Below are 17,104 nucleotides of genomic sequence, written 5' to 3' on the forward strand. Positions count from 1 at the left end.
GGAGCCCCCTCCCTGCCGATGCTTCCCTTAACCCCCGGTACACTGCGATCGTGTTTGATCGCAGTGTGCCAGGGGTTAACGTGTCGGGGGCGGTCCATGACCGCCCCTGACACATAGTGCCGGGTGTCAGCTGTGAATCAGCTGACACCCGACCGCGATCAGCTGCGCTCCCCCCGTGAGCGCAGCTGATCGCACTAGACGTACTATTCCGTCCTTGGGACTTGGGTCCCAGGTCACATGGACGGAATAGTACGTCCAATGTAGGAAAAGGGTTACAGAGGTTTTCCAATCTCTTTTCAAAACCAGGATCAAAATAAATTTTTAGTTTAAAAAAATAATAAATTGAATTAAACATTGAAAAAAATGTGTAAATAACCAACAATACAGATACAAGGACAAACTGGCTTTTGTATTGTTGGTTATATACATGTTTTCTCAATGCTTAGGCCTGTTTCACACATCCGTTTGTCACCATCAGTCAAGATCCGCCGATTTGCAAAAAAAAAAAAACGGATCTGCAATTTTTCTTGGCGGATCCGTTTTTTTCCCCATTGACTTGCATTATCGGCGGATCTTGACTGATGGTCTTCCGTTGTATCAGTTTTTTTGCGGATCTGCCAAAATGTTTGCGTCCGCTCACAAGCCTGGACGGACGATGCAACGTTTTTTCCCTGGCAGGATCCGCATTCTTGACATTTGATGGTGATTTAACCCTAAATTCATGTCTCTCTCTCTCCGCGTCCTCTACCCGTATCACGCGATCTCCTCCATCACGCGCGCCTTCGTCACGCGATCTCTTCCATCGCGTGCCCACGATCACCATTGCACGCAATCTCCTCCATCCCGCACGAACTCATCCATCCCATCTCGTACATTACAGAGGCCGCGGTCACTTCGCCGCTTTCCTTCTTCCACGGATCCATAGTCCGCGGTCATCCGTACTTCGCTAAACGGGGACGGATCAGTTTTTTCCCCCCTTTGGCGGATTTCAGCTGACCGCCGACTACAGATGTGTGAAACAGGCCTAAATTAAGTTTAATATTTAAAATACATATTATTTTGGTCCTGGCATTTGTTCTTTTTGGTTTCTTATCATGGTTGTACCTGTTGACCATTTTATTTTACCTTTATGTTGCAAACCTTTGGATCTTATTTCCAAGACCAGCCAGAGGGAAGGGATTGTGATAAATGATAAATTAAGATACCTGCCAGTCTGAGCTAAAAATATCTCCAACTCTGCTGCTCTGGTGGTCTCCAGCGGAAGCAAAATTGATTACGTCACCTAATATTTTAGGCCATCGGCGGTCCGGCAGCTGTATGGAAAATCACACACTATGACCCACAACCACTTCAACAAAAGAACATTTTATTTTTTATTTACAATCATATCCCGGTACTTCCCTTTCACCAAATCAGACCAAACATCCACATATATAGTGTGAACTATGTCATATTAGGTTGTACACGTTTCTTAGTTTCCTCTCCTTATTTTGGGGTTTAATGAAATGATACAGCATGCAAACTTCATCAGAGATCAAAACAAAGTTGTGTTTCTCCGGTCTTATTTTGCACTGTATCACTCTGTGTATTAGTCACACGTGTGTCTACATCCTACACCAAGGCTCTGAAACATTTAGTTTTAGCGGCTAAAAACTAATAACAGAATTGTGACCTTTGGGGTAGTCATAGGCGCCTACAGGAAAGTATGAAAATGGCTAAATCCGTTCAGCAGGCAGCAAGCTGGTAAAAGGGAAATGTTAAAGGGAATCTGTCTGCAGGTTTCTGTTACCACATCAGAGAGCAGCATGATGTAGGGGCAGAGACGCTAATTTCAGAGATTTGTCGCTTACTGGGCTGCTTGCTACAGTTTTGATAAAATCATTGTTTAATATGTTGCAGATCTAGCAGTGCTCAGAATGCTGAGCTCTGTATAACCCCGCCCACACCACCGATTGGCAACTTTATGTGTACACTGTACATAGGCAGAAAGCTGCCAATCAGTGGTGGGGGTGTGGCTATACAGAGCTCATTACTATGGAGGACTACAAGGCAGCAGGTTTATTATTCTCCTGCTGATAGAACAGTAATTTTATGAAAAGTACAGCAAGCTGCCCATGAAGTGACATATTGCTAGAATCAGAGTCTCTGTCTCTATATTATGCTGCTCTCAGATTAGATGGCAAAAACCTGGTGACAGACTCCATTTGATCCAACTTGTGTCTTCTAATCCTTGTGAACAATAATGCTGGCCATAGACAGAAATTGTTACCCTTGGACTAACCAGGGTTTGATACTTTAAAATAATGGGAGGTTTTCCTCATAAAAATATTCCGCGTGTAGTAAGATAATTAGTGTTGTAATTCTCATGTAAAGTTATTTTTCATAAACTTTATTAATTCCACAGCCCCAGACTGAAACCATCATAGGCTGTCTGCTAGCAGGGAGTTTTCCCTTTGGTTGATCTTGCACGATACAACTTAAACCATGACTTGGATCATTGAGTGAGCACAGGATGTCATTGTTCTCGGCAGCGCAGGCCCAGTTTACACAAGCCAATGTGCTGCCGAAATAGATTTCTGTTTTTTGTGCAGCACAAGAGATCATTTCACCTGATGAGTGATCGCTTTGCACATTCATCGGCAGCCTGTTCACACTGAAAAATTATGGCGAAATTAGCATTATTAAGAACGCTCGTTCTCCATAATCTTTCAGCATAAATGGACATTTAATGGGAATTTCTCTTTCTTGTTCTGTCACATTAGCCCAACATAGATTTAGATGGCATCTTGTCCAACATTTGCATTGTCCAGGCGGATTGTGATTTCATCAGCCAGGTGGTAGAAAACACTAACTATAAAACTATGCTGTTTCTGATGCCTGGCTCCAGTGTTAATTATTCTAATTATTCATTACTAGATTGGTCCTGAATTATTTATGGCCTCTGCTTTAACAAAGGATAAAATTCAGGGCTACTGTACGGTTACTTGGCTAGGACTTGTCTCTAACCAACTAAGCGTTCAGAAATCGGGTACATTACTACCATTCAGCAATGACAAAAAAGTCCTTGACACTAATAACCTTACATTTTCTGCGTGTTCTTCAGGACGAGCCTTTTTAACTTTTCTCTTATTACAACAGCCTGTGCACACAAGTTTTTTTTTATCATTTTTGGATTGCTATGGGACGAGCGTCTGTCCTCCCTCCTACTGCTTGGGTAAGGCGAAATCCCAGGCGGTCTCCTGGGCACATTTCCACATGGCTCTCATAAGGCGAGTAAATCCCATGTCTTTTGGCTTCTCCAGCCCCCTCATTAAACGCTGCTTCATGATGGCGATGAACTCCTTATTGCTCAGTTCCCCGTTCCCTGTCAGGAAATATTAAAAGAAAGATCACTTTATGTTACAGAATGACTGCCAAGTTCCTGCCAGCGTATAGCCCATACATCATTATATGACATCCGCCAGCAAGATTAACAGCCACCAAGCAAAGACGAAGCACAAAACGGCGCCTTAGATATCGCCCTTTACCCAACAGAAGATAACGGTAGTGAGGTATGAAGACAGAAACAGAAAATATACATTATATACACATCCGTACCTATGTACGCCTGCTAAAAAAAATATACTTTTTTTTTTTTATTATTTAATTTTAATGGAAGGATTTCCTTTATTTATTCATTATTGTGAATTCTCATTATTTCAGATAAATCTGGATAAAGGCTAAAGAGCCGAAATGTCGACAATTAATTATCTGTGTTCAATTTTCGTGGTCCAGTTAATTGTTCCTTCACTTTTTTGGAGTAATAAAAATTGAAATTATTCAATATTGTGTGCTGAGGTTTTTTCTAGAAAAAAAGCTATACAATCATAGCCTCAGGTTTTTTCATTATTATAAAATGTTTCTTTTCCTGACGGCTTGGTTGTCTTTTCCCATTCATTGTAAAGTATCATGTATGACAATCATTCTGCAGCACTCCCCGGATGCATAGTGCACACCTGATGCGATTTACAGTACAGACCAAAAGTTTGGACACACCTTCTCATTCAAAGAGTTTTCTTTATTTTCATGACTATGAAAATTGTAGATTCGCTCTGAAGGCATCAAAACTATCAATTAACACATGTGGAAATATATAATTAACAAAAAAGTGTGAAACAACTGAAAATATGTCTTATATTCTAGGTTCTTCAAAGTAGCCACCTTTTGCTTTGATTACAGATTTGCACACCATTGGCATTCTCATGATGAGCTTCAAAATTTTTTTTTCCAATACGTATTATATTCAGTATGTAACGTAAGAAGCAGGTCAGAGAAGGATGCGTGACCTGTCAGCAGTCTGCATTATGAATACAGTGGGGAAAAAAAGTATTTAGTCAGTCAGCAATAGTGCAAGTTCCACCACTTAAAAAGATGAGAGGCGTCTGTAATTTACATCATAGGTAGACCTCAACTATGGGAGACAAACTGAGAAAAAAAAAATCCAGAAAATCACATTGTCTGTTTTTTTTTCATTTTATTTGCATATTATGGTGGAAAATAAGTATTTGGTCAGAAACAAAATTTCATCTCAATACTTTGTGATATATCCTTTGTTGGCAATGACAGAGGTCAAACGTTTTCTGTAAGTCTTCACAAGGTTGCCACACACTGTTGTTGGTATGTTGGCCCATTCCTCCATGCAGATCTCCTCTAGAGCAGTGATGTTTTTGGCTTTTCGCTTGGCAACACGGACTTTCAACTCCCTCCAAAGGTTTTCTATAGGGTTGAGATCTGGAGACTGGCTAGGCCACTCCAGGACCTTGAAATGCTTCTTACGAAGCCACTCCTTCGTTGCCCTGGCGGTGTGCTTTGGATCATTGTCATGTTGAAAGACCCAGCCACGTTTCATCTTCAATGCCCTTGCTGATGGAAGGAGGTTTGCACTCAAAATCTCACGATACATGGCCCCATTCATTCTTTCATGTACCCGGATCAGTCGTCCTGGACCCTTTGCAGAGAAACAGCCCCAAAGCATGATGTTTCCACCACCATGCTTTACAGTAGGTATGGTGTTTGATGGATGCAACTCAGTATTCTTTTTCCTCCAAACACGACAAGTTGTGTTTCTACCAAACAGTTCCAGTTTGGTTTCATCAGACCATAGGACATTCTCCCAAAACTCCTCTGGATCATCCAAATGCTCTCTAGCAAACTTCAGACGGGCCCGGACATGTACAGGCTTAAGCAGTGGGACACGTCTGGCACTGCAGGATCTGAGTCCATGGTGGCGTAGTGTGTTACTTATGGTAGGCCTTGTTACATTGGTCCCAGCTCTCTGCAGTTCATTAACTAGGTCCCCCCGCGTGGTTCTGGGATTTTTGCTCACCGTTCTTGTGATCATTCTGACCCCACGGGGTGGGATTTTGCGTGGAGCACCAGATCGAGGGAGATTATCAGTGGTCTTGTATGTCTTCCATTTTCTAATTTTGCTCCCACAGTTGATTTCTTCACTCCAAGCTGGTTGGCTATTGCAGATTCAGTCTTCCCAGCCTGGTGCAGGGCTACAATTTTGTTTCTGGTGTCCTTTGACAGCTCTTTGGTCTTCACCATAGTGGAGTTTGGAGTCAGACTGTTTGAGGGTGTGCACAGGTGTCTTTTTATACTGATAACAAGTTTAAACAGGTGCCATTACTACAGGTAATGAGTGGAGGAAAGAGGAGACTCTTAAAGAAGAAGTTACAGGTCTGTGAGAGCCAGAAATCTTGATTGCTTGTTTCTGACCAAATACTTATTTTCCACCATAATATGCAAATAAAATGAAAAAAAAACAGACAATGTGATTTTCAGGATTTTTTTTTCTCAGTTTGTCTCCCATAGTTGAGGTCTACCTATGATGTAAATTACAGACGCCTCTCATCTTTTTAAGTGGTGGAACTTGCACTATTGCTGACTGACTAAATACTTTTTTTCCCCACTGTACCTAATCACAGCACCACATGACGACCTCCCCCACAGGCCACCCTGGAGCACGAGCATATCCTTAACTAAAAAGTGAAAATAAAGATTAAACAACAACCACAAGACAGATGTCATCACCAAGTATAATTGTAATCAGTATAACGGCGCCGACCCGACACTGTCTGTAGGTTACTGTGCACAATCTTGATTATAGGATTTCTGGCCGCTGAGCCTCACCCCCTCAACTATCAAAGGTAATTTCTTTAAGGCTTTTAGAAAAACATTAACATTTGAGAGTCCTCAGTGGTTGATACGTGTTAATGGCTTTTTTCCATCTACTGGCCAACACGGTACACAGATAAAAAAAAAAAAAAAAAAAAAAATTGTGTTTAAGGCTTTTATTAATTTCCCGAAGTTTCACATCCCATGTCTTCCATTGTAATCAGTAGTCAGTTTATGTAATTCACAGATGTATTTCAGAGTGAAAGGTGCTACTTTTCACTATGAATTATACATGAAATTCAATAATACAGTATTTAAGAAATGTGTTTTGTAGACTAGACATCCTATATGAGGAGGACCTGTCAAAACTTCCAAAGTGGCCAGATTTTATGTGTATTTTAGTTCTGGTGCTTTCCTGATCATTTCTTTTATTAAATTTGCCATAAGCTTCCAGAGATATGTTACAGTGGCTGCTGAATACTCCCATCAGCATGCAAAGTCTAATGGAATTAGTGCTTTCGTCAGCCAACGCCTCTATGACTGGCAGTAAACTTTTTACCTCTGGGTATCGTGGGAACCGCAGCACTCTGACCAGCGGTAATAATCATACCGCAGTTCAGAGCCGCGGATGTTTCGCACTCTGTCACACAGATGACACCATGGGAAACATCAGATGTTCGGGGTGCAGTACCTGAACAGTAACCTTGACTTCCTTGAGAAGTCAGCGTTCGAGGTTCGTGCCCACACAGTAGGTTTTCGGTATGGATCCAGAACTTTACTCTCCTGGTTCGTCCATCACTACTTATGGGAATAAAAGTAACTGACACTAGAAAGCTTCTCTGTAAAATCATGTGCAGGTTACATGAGTAAAGTATTTCTAATTAACTTAACACACAAAATAAAAATCAAGACCGGAAAATAAGAAATTAGGCTACTTTCACACATCAGTTTTTTGCCGTCAGGCAGGATCCGGCTATTTTTTAGAAAAAACGGATCCAGCGTAAATTTTGGACAACTGTAGAAACGGATCCGTTTTTCTGCCGGATCCGTCTAGCAGGTTATATCTGTTTCCTGGGGGCAGGCCAATTGGATCTGAGCATGCGCAGACTTCAAAAAACGGATCCGGTGGCTGGATTCCCCGGTTTCCCCGGCACCATACACTGCTCCGGTACTGACACAATGCTTCATTAGCTAAACAAGGATCAGAATATTACTGTGTAGAAAAGACTCACCTTCTCAGAGAAAGTGAGATAACGCAACTGACAGGCGGCTAAATCCATACTGCAGTACTTGGCAATCGGCTGGAGGTAGCAAAAAAAGAACATAGGAACGTAATGTCCTTGCCTCAAATTCATTAATTCCCCAAAGTTTCTCTACACGACTCGCTGCAGATATTCTTCCTGCCATGAGGGATGTTCAATAACTACAACTACTTTAATTTTTAAGAATGTGGTTTCCCCAGGATTTGATTATTTTTAGACAACTGCCTGTCTCCCCAAAGTGTTACAAACACAAGATTGAAGAAGAACACATCTCTACATCTGCAGACTTCTTGTAGTAAAATGAAATTTGTTCTGGATGGCCCTTGTTATAAAGTGACTCTCCATCTCTCTCATTATGTTATTTCTGGTCGCAGAATTCTTAGCCAACTGATTTTTGAATACATTTTTGTATCAGGAAAACAAAGCTGCAAAGCGCAATAGAGCTCCAAATCATCTGCGTAGAAGCAAATATTAAGCACTACATGTAGGCTTCATTTAGCCACCACTAGAGGGCACGCACTTAAATGTACAGTCATGGCCAAATGTTTTGAGACCAACACAACTTTTGGTTTTCACTGTGTTTTTAGATCTTTGAGCCAGATATTTCTATGTTTCCCGATTTCATAAAACTCCATATTAACAACACTTACCCTAAGTTTAGTTTGTTCACAGAGCCACATAATTAATTTTTGCCTTGTGACATGGTGCTCCATCATGCTGGAAAAAGCATTGTTCATCATAATTAGGTGGGTGTTTTGGATTCGTAGGGTTTCTTGATCCCATTCGTTATTCATGTGATCTTAGGTCAAATTGTGAGACAGCCTCCTCCATGGATGAAAAGTCCTCACACATGAATAGTCTCAAGTCTCAGAATGTGTTACTGTTGGCATTACATAGGACTCGTGGGTAACGCTCTCCTTTACTAGCGAGATCGCTGCTGAGTCACAAGTTTTGTGTGACAGCGATCGGCGACCGGACCCCCTGCCGGTATCGCTGATCGCTCTTGGAAAGCCCTGGACATTTCTTTGATCGATGGTCTCCCGCTGGCCAGCACGCATCGCTGCGTGTGACAGGCGGGAGACCAGCGATCAGCTGGTAACTATGGTATACATCGGGTATCTAAGGGACGTGCGTCACTTAGAAACCCGATGTGTACCTTAGCTACCAGCTCCCTGCATCAGCGCGCTGGTAACTAAAGTACACAGCGACGCCGCGCACTCAGCGTCGCTGGTGCTGATCGCTGGTGAAGCTGTCTGTTTGACAGCTCACCAGCGATCATGTAGCGACTCACCAGCGATCCTGGCACGTTGATATCGTTGTCGGGATCGCTGGTGAGTCGCTATGTGTGACGGGGCCCTTAGTGAACTCTGGTTCAGGTTGAGCAAATCTCATAGATAAATCCTTTTTAGGAAATGATCATGGCCCTTGCGGGATTTTCCTGGTTGTCCTGAGGCCTTTTTCACAGCAATTCAACCTCTCACTTTTAAATTTTGAACGAACAGTTTAGGGGCACTCTTGTAAGCAGCAATGTCCTTGCCTGTAAAGCCTTTTTGACAAAAAGCAATGATAATTGCATGTTTCATTAGTGGTAACATTGGTTAACATAAGAATTGATTTCAAGCACAAACCTCCTTTTAAAGCAAGCAGTCTGCATTCATAATTAAATCAGAGAGACAGCATTATATCAGCTACTTTGTCCTTGTTGATCAAACAAGACTGAAATGATGTAGCTAATGCAAATTTACACTAGAAACAATGAAGCAGCAAACTGTGAAAAACAAAATGTGTGTCAGTCTGAAAACTTTTGGCAATGACTGTATATACACTGGTTATTGTTGTAGCAGCATCCTGTCAGATTTTAAAGGGGTTGTCCAGTCTAGAATTAAAAGTTTGCAGTGATTCTGTGTGACTGCTGACTTGTGAATCCTACCAACATGCAAACTGTGCGATGCAAGGATTTGCCGGTGTCCCCTCTGACCAAGCTCTCGGACCAGACACAGGACAATGCTCATGCATGTGTTGGGAGGATTCACAAGCCTTCAGTCGCACAGAGTGACTGCAGACTTTTCATTCTAGACCGGACAACCCCTTTAAAATACAATAATCTGACAGAGCATTTGGAGCTCTATATCAGAAAAACTCTGCTTCAACCTCTATAACAATATTTGAAGAAATAAGCACAAAGTATTGAACCCATTTCTATTTCTATGTATGTTGCTGTATTCCACAGTTATATTGCTTTGTCTCTCTTCCTACATAAACAGATTTGCGTTGTAATATGAAGCCGGATTTGGTGCTTTTATCTGCTTTTTGTGTTACATGGCAGAACTTACTGTGTAGATGTACTCCTAGCAGGTGATCCAAATCATGTAATTAGTGACACAAACCTTTAATGAAATGTTGGTATTCCGTTTCATCTACTGGGATCCCTATGCAAATATTCTTCTGAACTTCTATATCCAAATACAATAGAAAGGTAAATATGGAGACTATACGGACTAGCCTATGAAGGTCAGATGTGACGTAAAGCTATTGCACAGTACTGGTTATATAGGGTTGCTCAAAAGTAGGTATTTATCGTGTATAGAATTTTATAATTGTATATGAAAATATATAGTCTTTATTCTTCTGTATCAGGGTGTAGGTTTACCTATATAATCATTTATGATAAATTTCATTGATTCAACTGAATAGCTACTTTTGCACCACCCTGTGATTGGTATACAGTATCTTTTTGGCAACTGCCCTTCTGCAGTGCCATCAGATGGAAAGCAACATAGATATGAAAGTTGAAAAAAAAGACATATCCATCAAATTCAATCTTCACTTACCAATTAGTGATGAGCGAGCGTGCTTGGATAAGGTGTTATCGGATCACGCTTGTGTCCTAATCAAGTATTTTCAGCGTGCTCAAAAAATATGCTCAAGTCGCAGTGGCTGTATGTCTCGCGGCTGTTAGAAAGGCAATCCTTGCATGTGTTGTTGCGGCTGTCTAACAGCTGCGACATATGCAGCCACGGCAATGTGATCAGTCCGAAAATACTCGCCTAGGACACGAGCGTGTTCGGATAGCACCTTACCTGAGCACGCTCACTCATCACTAGAAATTACATTTTCTAGTGCTAGATTATATTTATGACCCACAATGTCATTTATTAGGAAAAAAGAATCCAACATTTTTTTTAAAAGCTGTTATAGTGTCTGCCATTACTACCTCCTGTGGTCGGCATTCCACAGTCTGACTGCTATAACTGTAAAGAACCCTTCCTATTTAGCTGCCAGAATAGCCTTTCTTCCACTCGTAATGAGTGGAAGATGAGTGGTCCCTAGTATGGTCTTTGGAAGGAATAAGCCATGCGCCAGTCCTTTGTACTAAACACACATACACTGCTCAAAAAATAAGGGTGGGGGCAGGCTTAGTTGTGATGGAGTGAAGAAGCTGCTTCCTAGTGCTCCTGGGACAGGGAGAATATACTTCACTTTAACTCATCCACAGGAATCGTGTGCTTCCAGAAGAAGGGGAACTGGTTCCAGCAACACTCGGGTCCCTTCCCACCACAAAGAAACAGCCCTGACCCGCATGTTACAGAGCAGTATGCCGAAGGGGAAGCCAGCAACAGCCTCAGCAATGGCGTCCAGCAATGTGAGACCACGAGGTATGTCAGAGGAGAAGTCTGTGGGGAGAGTCAGGAAAGGAGTGCTCGGGTCTCACCTGGGGAGGGTGACTCAACCCCCCACCGAGGCCCAGATTCAGTGCACACCAAGAATGCTGCAGACCAGGGAGATAAAGTTGGTGGAGATTGGCAGGGAGAGACCCTGGCAGAAGGCAATGCCACAGTACACTGCAACCCCATCCATGCAGTCTCCCAGTCTGACTTCCAAAGCCTGCAGGAGCTGATCAAAGCCCTTCCTACTAAAGCAGACAGACTCCCTGATAGCTAGGATAGAAGCTTCACAGGAAAGGGCAGTTTCAGCCCTTAGAAATGATATGGACACACTATACACTCGCACGGCCTCAGTGGAGGAGGCTACGGCGTCATTATCTGAGAGGCTGTCTTCTCTGGAGCAGGAGCTCTCGTCATCACAGGCTCATATGCAGGACATGATGCTGTTGCTGGATGACCAGGAGAATCGTGGTCGACGCAATAATGTGCGCCTCAAAGGTATACCTGAGAGCGTCACCATGGATACCTTATCTCAAAAAGTCACGGCCATCTTTAACCAAATTACGCATAGTGCGCCAGAGACTCCTTTGGTGTTTGACAGAATCCATAGAGTCACACGTCAGGGGCCTCCTTCCAGCGCGAACCCCAGAGATGTTCTGTGCAGAATGCATTACTTCTCAGAGAAGGAGAGTATCATACGTAAAGCTTGGAAATCTGGGCCGGTCTCCCTGGAGGGAGTGGAGATCCGTTTGTTTCCAGATATTTCAGCTCGCACCTTGTTTATGAGATGTCTGCTTCGGCTACTACTATAAAAGGTCAAGGAGTCTGGAGCCACTTACCAGTGGGGCCACCCATTCCATCTAATCGTACGGAGAGAGGGCTCTGTCCTCACCTTTAAACACCCGGATGAGCTCAAGGATTTGTTCAAATTTTTGGACATATCACCATTCCCTGTACCAAATTGGCTACAAATTGAGAGTCCTCAGCCGCTACCTCAGAGGGAGAGGAGGAATGGGGGCAGACAATCTTCCCATGTGCAGGAAAAGGAGAAGGCTGATTTTGCGACGAGCTCTACACCCTCAGAGGCTCCCATCTGACACTCTGCTGCAAATGTTATATGGTTATTGTGAGGTTTTCTCCTTCCTGTCTGATGAGGTAGACTTGGAGGGAATTATTGGGATCCTGTCCCATGGAGCTGCGGCTTATATGCTTTTGTTCATCTAAAATGCCTGAGTTTAATATATCCACGTAAACTTATCTCGGTCCCCCCCCCCCTCCTCCCTGTTCTGACTGATAGAATTGTATACTCTGTGATTTGGAAGAAACCTGAGGTTATATTACCCAAATTGGGGTTGGGTTCTTGTGGGTGAGTAGTATTATCTTATCTTGCTCACTTACAAGAAGTGTGCTCGCCTATTTCTGTAGCTAAAGCCCCCGTTACACACTGCGATATCGCTAGCAATATCGCTGCAAAGTCAGCGATTTTGTGACGTTGCAGTGATATTGCTAGCGATATCGCTGCATGTGATACTTACCTCCGACCGGCTCCCCCGCTGGTTATCGCTGATCGCACGAGAAGCTGCTGGACCATTCCTCGTCGTCTGCTTCCTGCGGCGCTTCATGTGGCGCCGACGAGCGACGCGTGGAGCCGGGCGGGAGGACGCAGGATCGCCGCGTCTGACAGTTAAGTAGAGATCCATGTCCCCAGCGATATCGCTGGTGAGATCTGCCTGAGTGGCAGCTCACTAGCGACCACCCAGCGATGCACCAGCGATCCTGACCGCGTCATATCGCTAGTCGGGATCGCTGGTGCATCGCTAGGTGTAACAGTACCCTAAAACTTCGAAAAATTCAGAGATTTACTAATCCTGGGAATGTTATCCTCCTTTAATTCAATGTCTAAAAATAACCCCTCACATCCAGATTCTCTGAGAGCCCATATTGCAGTGACACATAAAGAAGGGAAATACCTGACCAAGTGCGCTAGCTTCCGCCCCATTTCCCTGTTAAATGTTGATGTAAAACTCTTTGCCAAGATCCTTGCATCTAGACTTGCTACCCTTCTCTCCGGAATCGTTCACCCGGACCAAGCTGGATTTATGCCAGGCCGAGAGGCCAGAGATAATACTATTAAGTCTATTAACTTAATTCATCATGCTAAATCCCGGAATGTCCCATCAATCCTCTTATCCACTGATGCCGAGAAGGCATTTGATAGGGTCAATTGGGCTTTCATGAAAGAGACCCTCATTCACCTGGGTCTGGGAACAAGGATGCTCCAGTGGATCCTGTCTCTATATTCAGTCCCTTCCGCCAGGGTCCGGGTGAACAATGCACTTTCAGATCCGTTTTATATTTATAATGGCACACGACAGGGATGCCCTCTGCCCCCCTAATTTTCATCCTCACCCTTGAACCCTTTCTTAGACATGTGTAAGGTAGCGCTGTCATTCGGGTAGGGTATACTCGCTTGGCAGCCAAATAATCACGTCCGGCACGGGTTTTCCATAAAACAACAACAATCCATGCGGTTTATTCAGGCATCATAAACCCACAGCAGCAACATAAAGTTCACATCCATAGCATAAGGTTCATGACAGAGCTTCCCTCTGTTTACCTGTGGTCACACAGGTTACGCAATGTCCAGTACTCAGGCTCTTCAGCCTCACAGTTATCTCACCCAGTCATGGTTCTCTTATGGCTGCTTCATACTCCACACTGCAAACATCCTTTCCCTCCAGGGAACTATCAGGCACTTGCAGCCATTAAACACAGCCACTCCACGTGCTGTGAGGAAGGTAGACACATCTCCCAGCGGGACCTTCCAAAACGGACCAACCAGGTCCAGGCATTCACTACATGTGACCTACCCTTGCCACCTTATATGGTCCGTAGCCACGCCCACCGGATCACATGGCTATGACCTCATCACAGGTCCTTCAACCACTCATACACACTTTACCATAGCGTTCTTAAACGCACCCCCAGGGTGGGTTTGTAGGTAACTGGTCCCGCATGTCTCAGTTACCTGGAGACTTCCCAAACACATTGAAACAACACCTCAGCAGTATCACTGCTGATCAACAGACACAAGTCTCCATCCCAAGGCCACCCACCTTGAGCTACATAACGGTCATTCAGAATTCTGCCACTCATCCTCTCTCCTGGGACATCCACACAGCGCCCCCTAGCGGACACTGGTCACTACACCACACGTTACAGCCAACCCCAATATCTCGGGTATTCATGTACTTCAAAACACTCAAAGTAGCAGCATACGTGGATGACCTTCTTTTCTTCATTACCTCACCTAAGACCTCCCTGCCTAACCTAATGAATGAATTCAGAACATATGCCCAATTGTCTAATTTCAAGATTAATTTTTCAAAATCCGAGGCGCTTAACATTAATTCTTCCCCGGAACTTGTAAGATCTTTACAGAAGTCCTTCAGTTTCAAATGGGCTACTCAACACCTGAAATATTTAGGAGTAAGACTATCTGCAGACATCAATTCTCTATATCGATGGAACTTCCCTAGCCTTTTAACATCTATTCAAGCAGACTGTGATAGGTGGTCCAAGATATCCTTCACCTGGTTTGGCATATGCCAAATTTTTAAGATGAACATATTACCGAGGGTCCTGTATATTCTACAGGATCTCCCCATCAATATCCCTGCTAACTTTTTTTTTAGAAAATTAGGGTCAATTCAAGTCTCGTTTAAAAAAATCTGCTAGACTAAAGAGGGAGGTTCTCTGCAGACCCAAGAGGTTGGGGGGAGTGGGGCTTCCAGACCTAAAAAATGTATTACTTGGCAGGCCACCTAGATAGAATGGAAGACTGGTGCAGCAATTGTCACGATAAGGCATAGGTTCAAATAGAACAAAGTTTTTGCCCGACCCTATTGAAGACCCTCCCATGGGTTTTACTTTCGGCCCCAGAGCAAATCAAATCCCATCCGACTATTGGATCCACTTTAAAATACTGCCTCTGTTTGCATCTACTCCCAGAGGCTTTGCCTCTCACTCCGGTGTTGAGTCATCCTAAATTTGTCCCTAGCCGCTCGGACTCCATTTTTCGTCTGTGGATAGATTTGGGGATGAATAGAGTAGAAAACTGGGGAGAGGGAGCCTCCTGGCTATCAATTGAGTGACCTTACCACCAAAACAGATCCAATACCCCAGGGCAGTTGGAGGTGTTTGCAACTTACCCACTTTTTCAGCAGCTTTCCCCCTAAAAGTTCATTTAGATGACCCAAAACCCAATTTGAGCTTTTATGTAATAGCCCGGGCCCAATCAGACACACCTTAGCTAAAACCTACCCTATGTTGATGGACCCCCGGAGCCGGTCGCCCCCTTCTTTCCTTGCGCAGTGGGAGAAAATTTAAATATTTCTTTTACGGAAGATCAGAGAACTCAAATTTTTACCCTTGTACACTGTGCCTCGATTAGCTCTAGGTTCCAGGAGGCTGGCTATAAGATTTTGTCCAGATGGTACAGAGTGCCCTCGAAGTTGCACACCATATTTCCGGAAATTGACCCCAACTGCTGGAGGTGTGGAAGGGCAGAGGGCACGATTTTTCATACAGTCATATGTAAAAGTTTGGGCACCCCTATTAATGTTAACCTTTTTTCTTTATAACAATTTTGTTTTTTGCAACAGCTATTTCCGTTTCATATATCTAATAACTGATGGACTCAGTTATATTTCTGGATTCAAATGAGGTTTATTGTACTAACAGAAAATGTGCAATCTGCATTTAAACAAAATTTGACCGGTGCAAAAGTATGGGCACCCTTATCATTTTCTTGATTTGAACACTCCTAACTACTTTTTACTGACTTTCTGAAGCACTAAATTGGTTTTGTAACCTCATTGAGCTTTGAACTTCATAGCCAGGTGTATCAAATCATGAGAAAAGGTATTTAAGGTGGCCACTTGCAAGTAGTTCTCCGATTTGATTCTCCTATGAAGAGTGGCATCATGGGCTCCTCAAAACAACTCTCAAATGATCTGAAAACAAAGATTATTCAACATAGCTTTTCAGGGGAAGGATACAAAAAGTTGTCTCAGAGATTTAACCTGTCAGTTTCCACTGTGAGGAACATAGTAAGGAAATGGAAGAACACAGGTACAGTTCTTGTTAAGCCCAGAAGTGGCAGGCCAAGAAAAATATCAGAAAGGCAGAGAAGAAGAATGGTGAGAACAGTCAAGGACAATCCACAGACCACCTCCAAAGACCTGCAGCATCATCTTGCTGCAGATGGTGTCACTGTGCATCGGTCAACAATACAGCGCATGCATAACGCCTTTTTGTATGACCAAACAACTCAATCTTTGTTTCATCAGTCCACAGGACCTTCTTCCAAAATGTAACTGGCTTGTCCAAATGTGCTATTGCATACCTCAGGCGACTCTGTTTGTGGCGTGCTTGCAGAAACGGCTTCTTTCGCATCACTCTCCCATACAGCTTCTTCTTGTGCAAAGTGCGCTGTATTGTTGACCGATGCACAGTGACACCATCTGCAGCAAGATGATGCTGCAGGTCTTTGGAGGTGGTCTGTGGATTGTCCTTGACTGTTCTCACCATTCTTCTTCTCTGCCTTTCTGATATTTTTCTTGGCCTGCCACTTCTGGGCTTAACAAGAACTGTACCTGTGTTCTTCCATTTCCTTACTATGTTCCTCACAGTGGAAACTGACAGGTTAAATCTCTGAGACAACTTTTTGTATCCTTCCCCTGAAAAGCTATGTTGAATAATCTTTGTTTTCAGATCATTTGAGAGTTGTTTTGAGGAGCCCATGATGCCACTCTTCATAGGAGAATCAAATAGGAGAACTACTTGCAAGTGGCCACCTTAAATACCTTTTCTCATGATTTGATACACCTGGCTATGAAGTTCAAAGCTCAATGAGGTTACAAAACCAATTTAGTGCTTCAGGAAGTCAGTAAAAAGTAGTTAGGAGTGTTCAAATCAAGAAAATGATAAGGGTGCCCATACTTTTGCACCGGTCAA

The 17,104-nt window shown here is 43.3% G+C and overlaps 1 protein-coding gene and 1 long non-coding RNA gene across 5 annotated transcripts in view; one reads left to right on the forward strand and one right to left on the reverse strand.

Annotated features, from left to right (window-relative positions):
• The window catches only part of LOC141098213 (uncharacterized), a 46,630-nt gene extending 42,807 nt beyond the window's left edge, over positions 1-3,823 (forward strand). For 2 of the 3 annotated variants that reach the window (XR_012234178.1, XR_012234179.1), the window contains one exon: positions 3,406-3,823. This is a non-coding gene — a long non-coding RNA (uncharacterized lncRNA). The remainder of the gene's footprint in view (positions 1-3,405) is intronic. The other variant, XR_012234180.1, reaches the window with a different exon arrangement.
• The window catches only part of MICU1 (mitochondrial calcium uptake 1), a 402,009-nt gene that overhangs the window by 79,526 nt on the left and 305,379 nt on the right, over positions 1-17,104 (reverse strand). The window contains exon 12 of one of the 2 annotated variants that reach the window (XM_073585809.1): positions 1,350-3,364. The exons of the other annotated variant lie outside the window; for it this stretch is intronic. Coding sequence (XP_073441910.1) covers positions 3,204-3,364 — 161 coding nt within the window. The 3' untranslated portion in view covers positions 1,350-3,203. Of the gene's footprint in view, positions 1-1,349; positions 3,365-17,104 lie in introns of those variants that run through there. 2 annotated transcript variants of the gene reach the window in all.

This window comes from Dendrobates tinctorius, unplaced genomic scaffold (genome assembly GCF_039654945.1).
Source record: "Dendrobates tinctorius isolate UK_male_01 unplaced genomic scaffold, ASM3965494v1 ptg000089l, whole genome shotgun sequence".
NCBI lineage: Eukaryota > Metazoa > Chordata > Amphibia > Anura > Dendrobatidae > Dendrobates > Dendrobates tinctorius.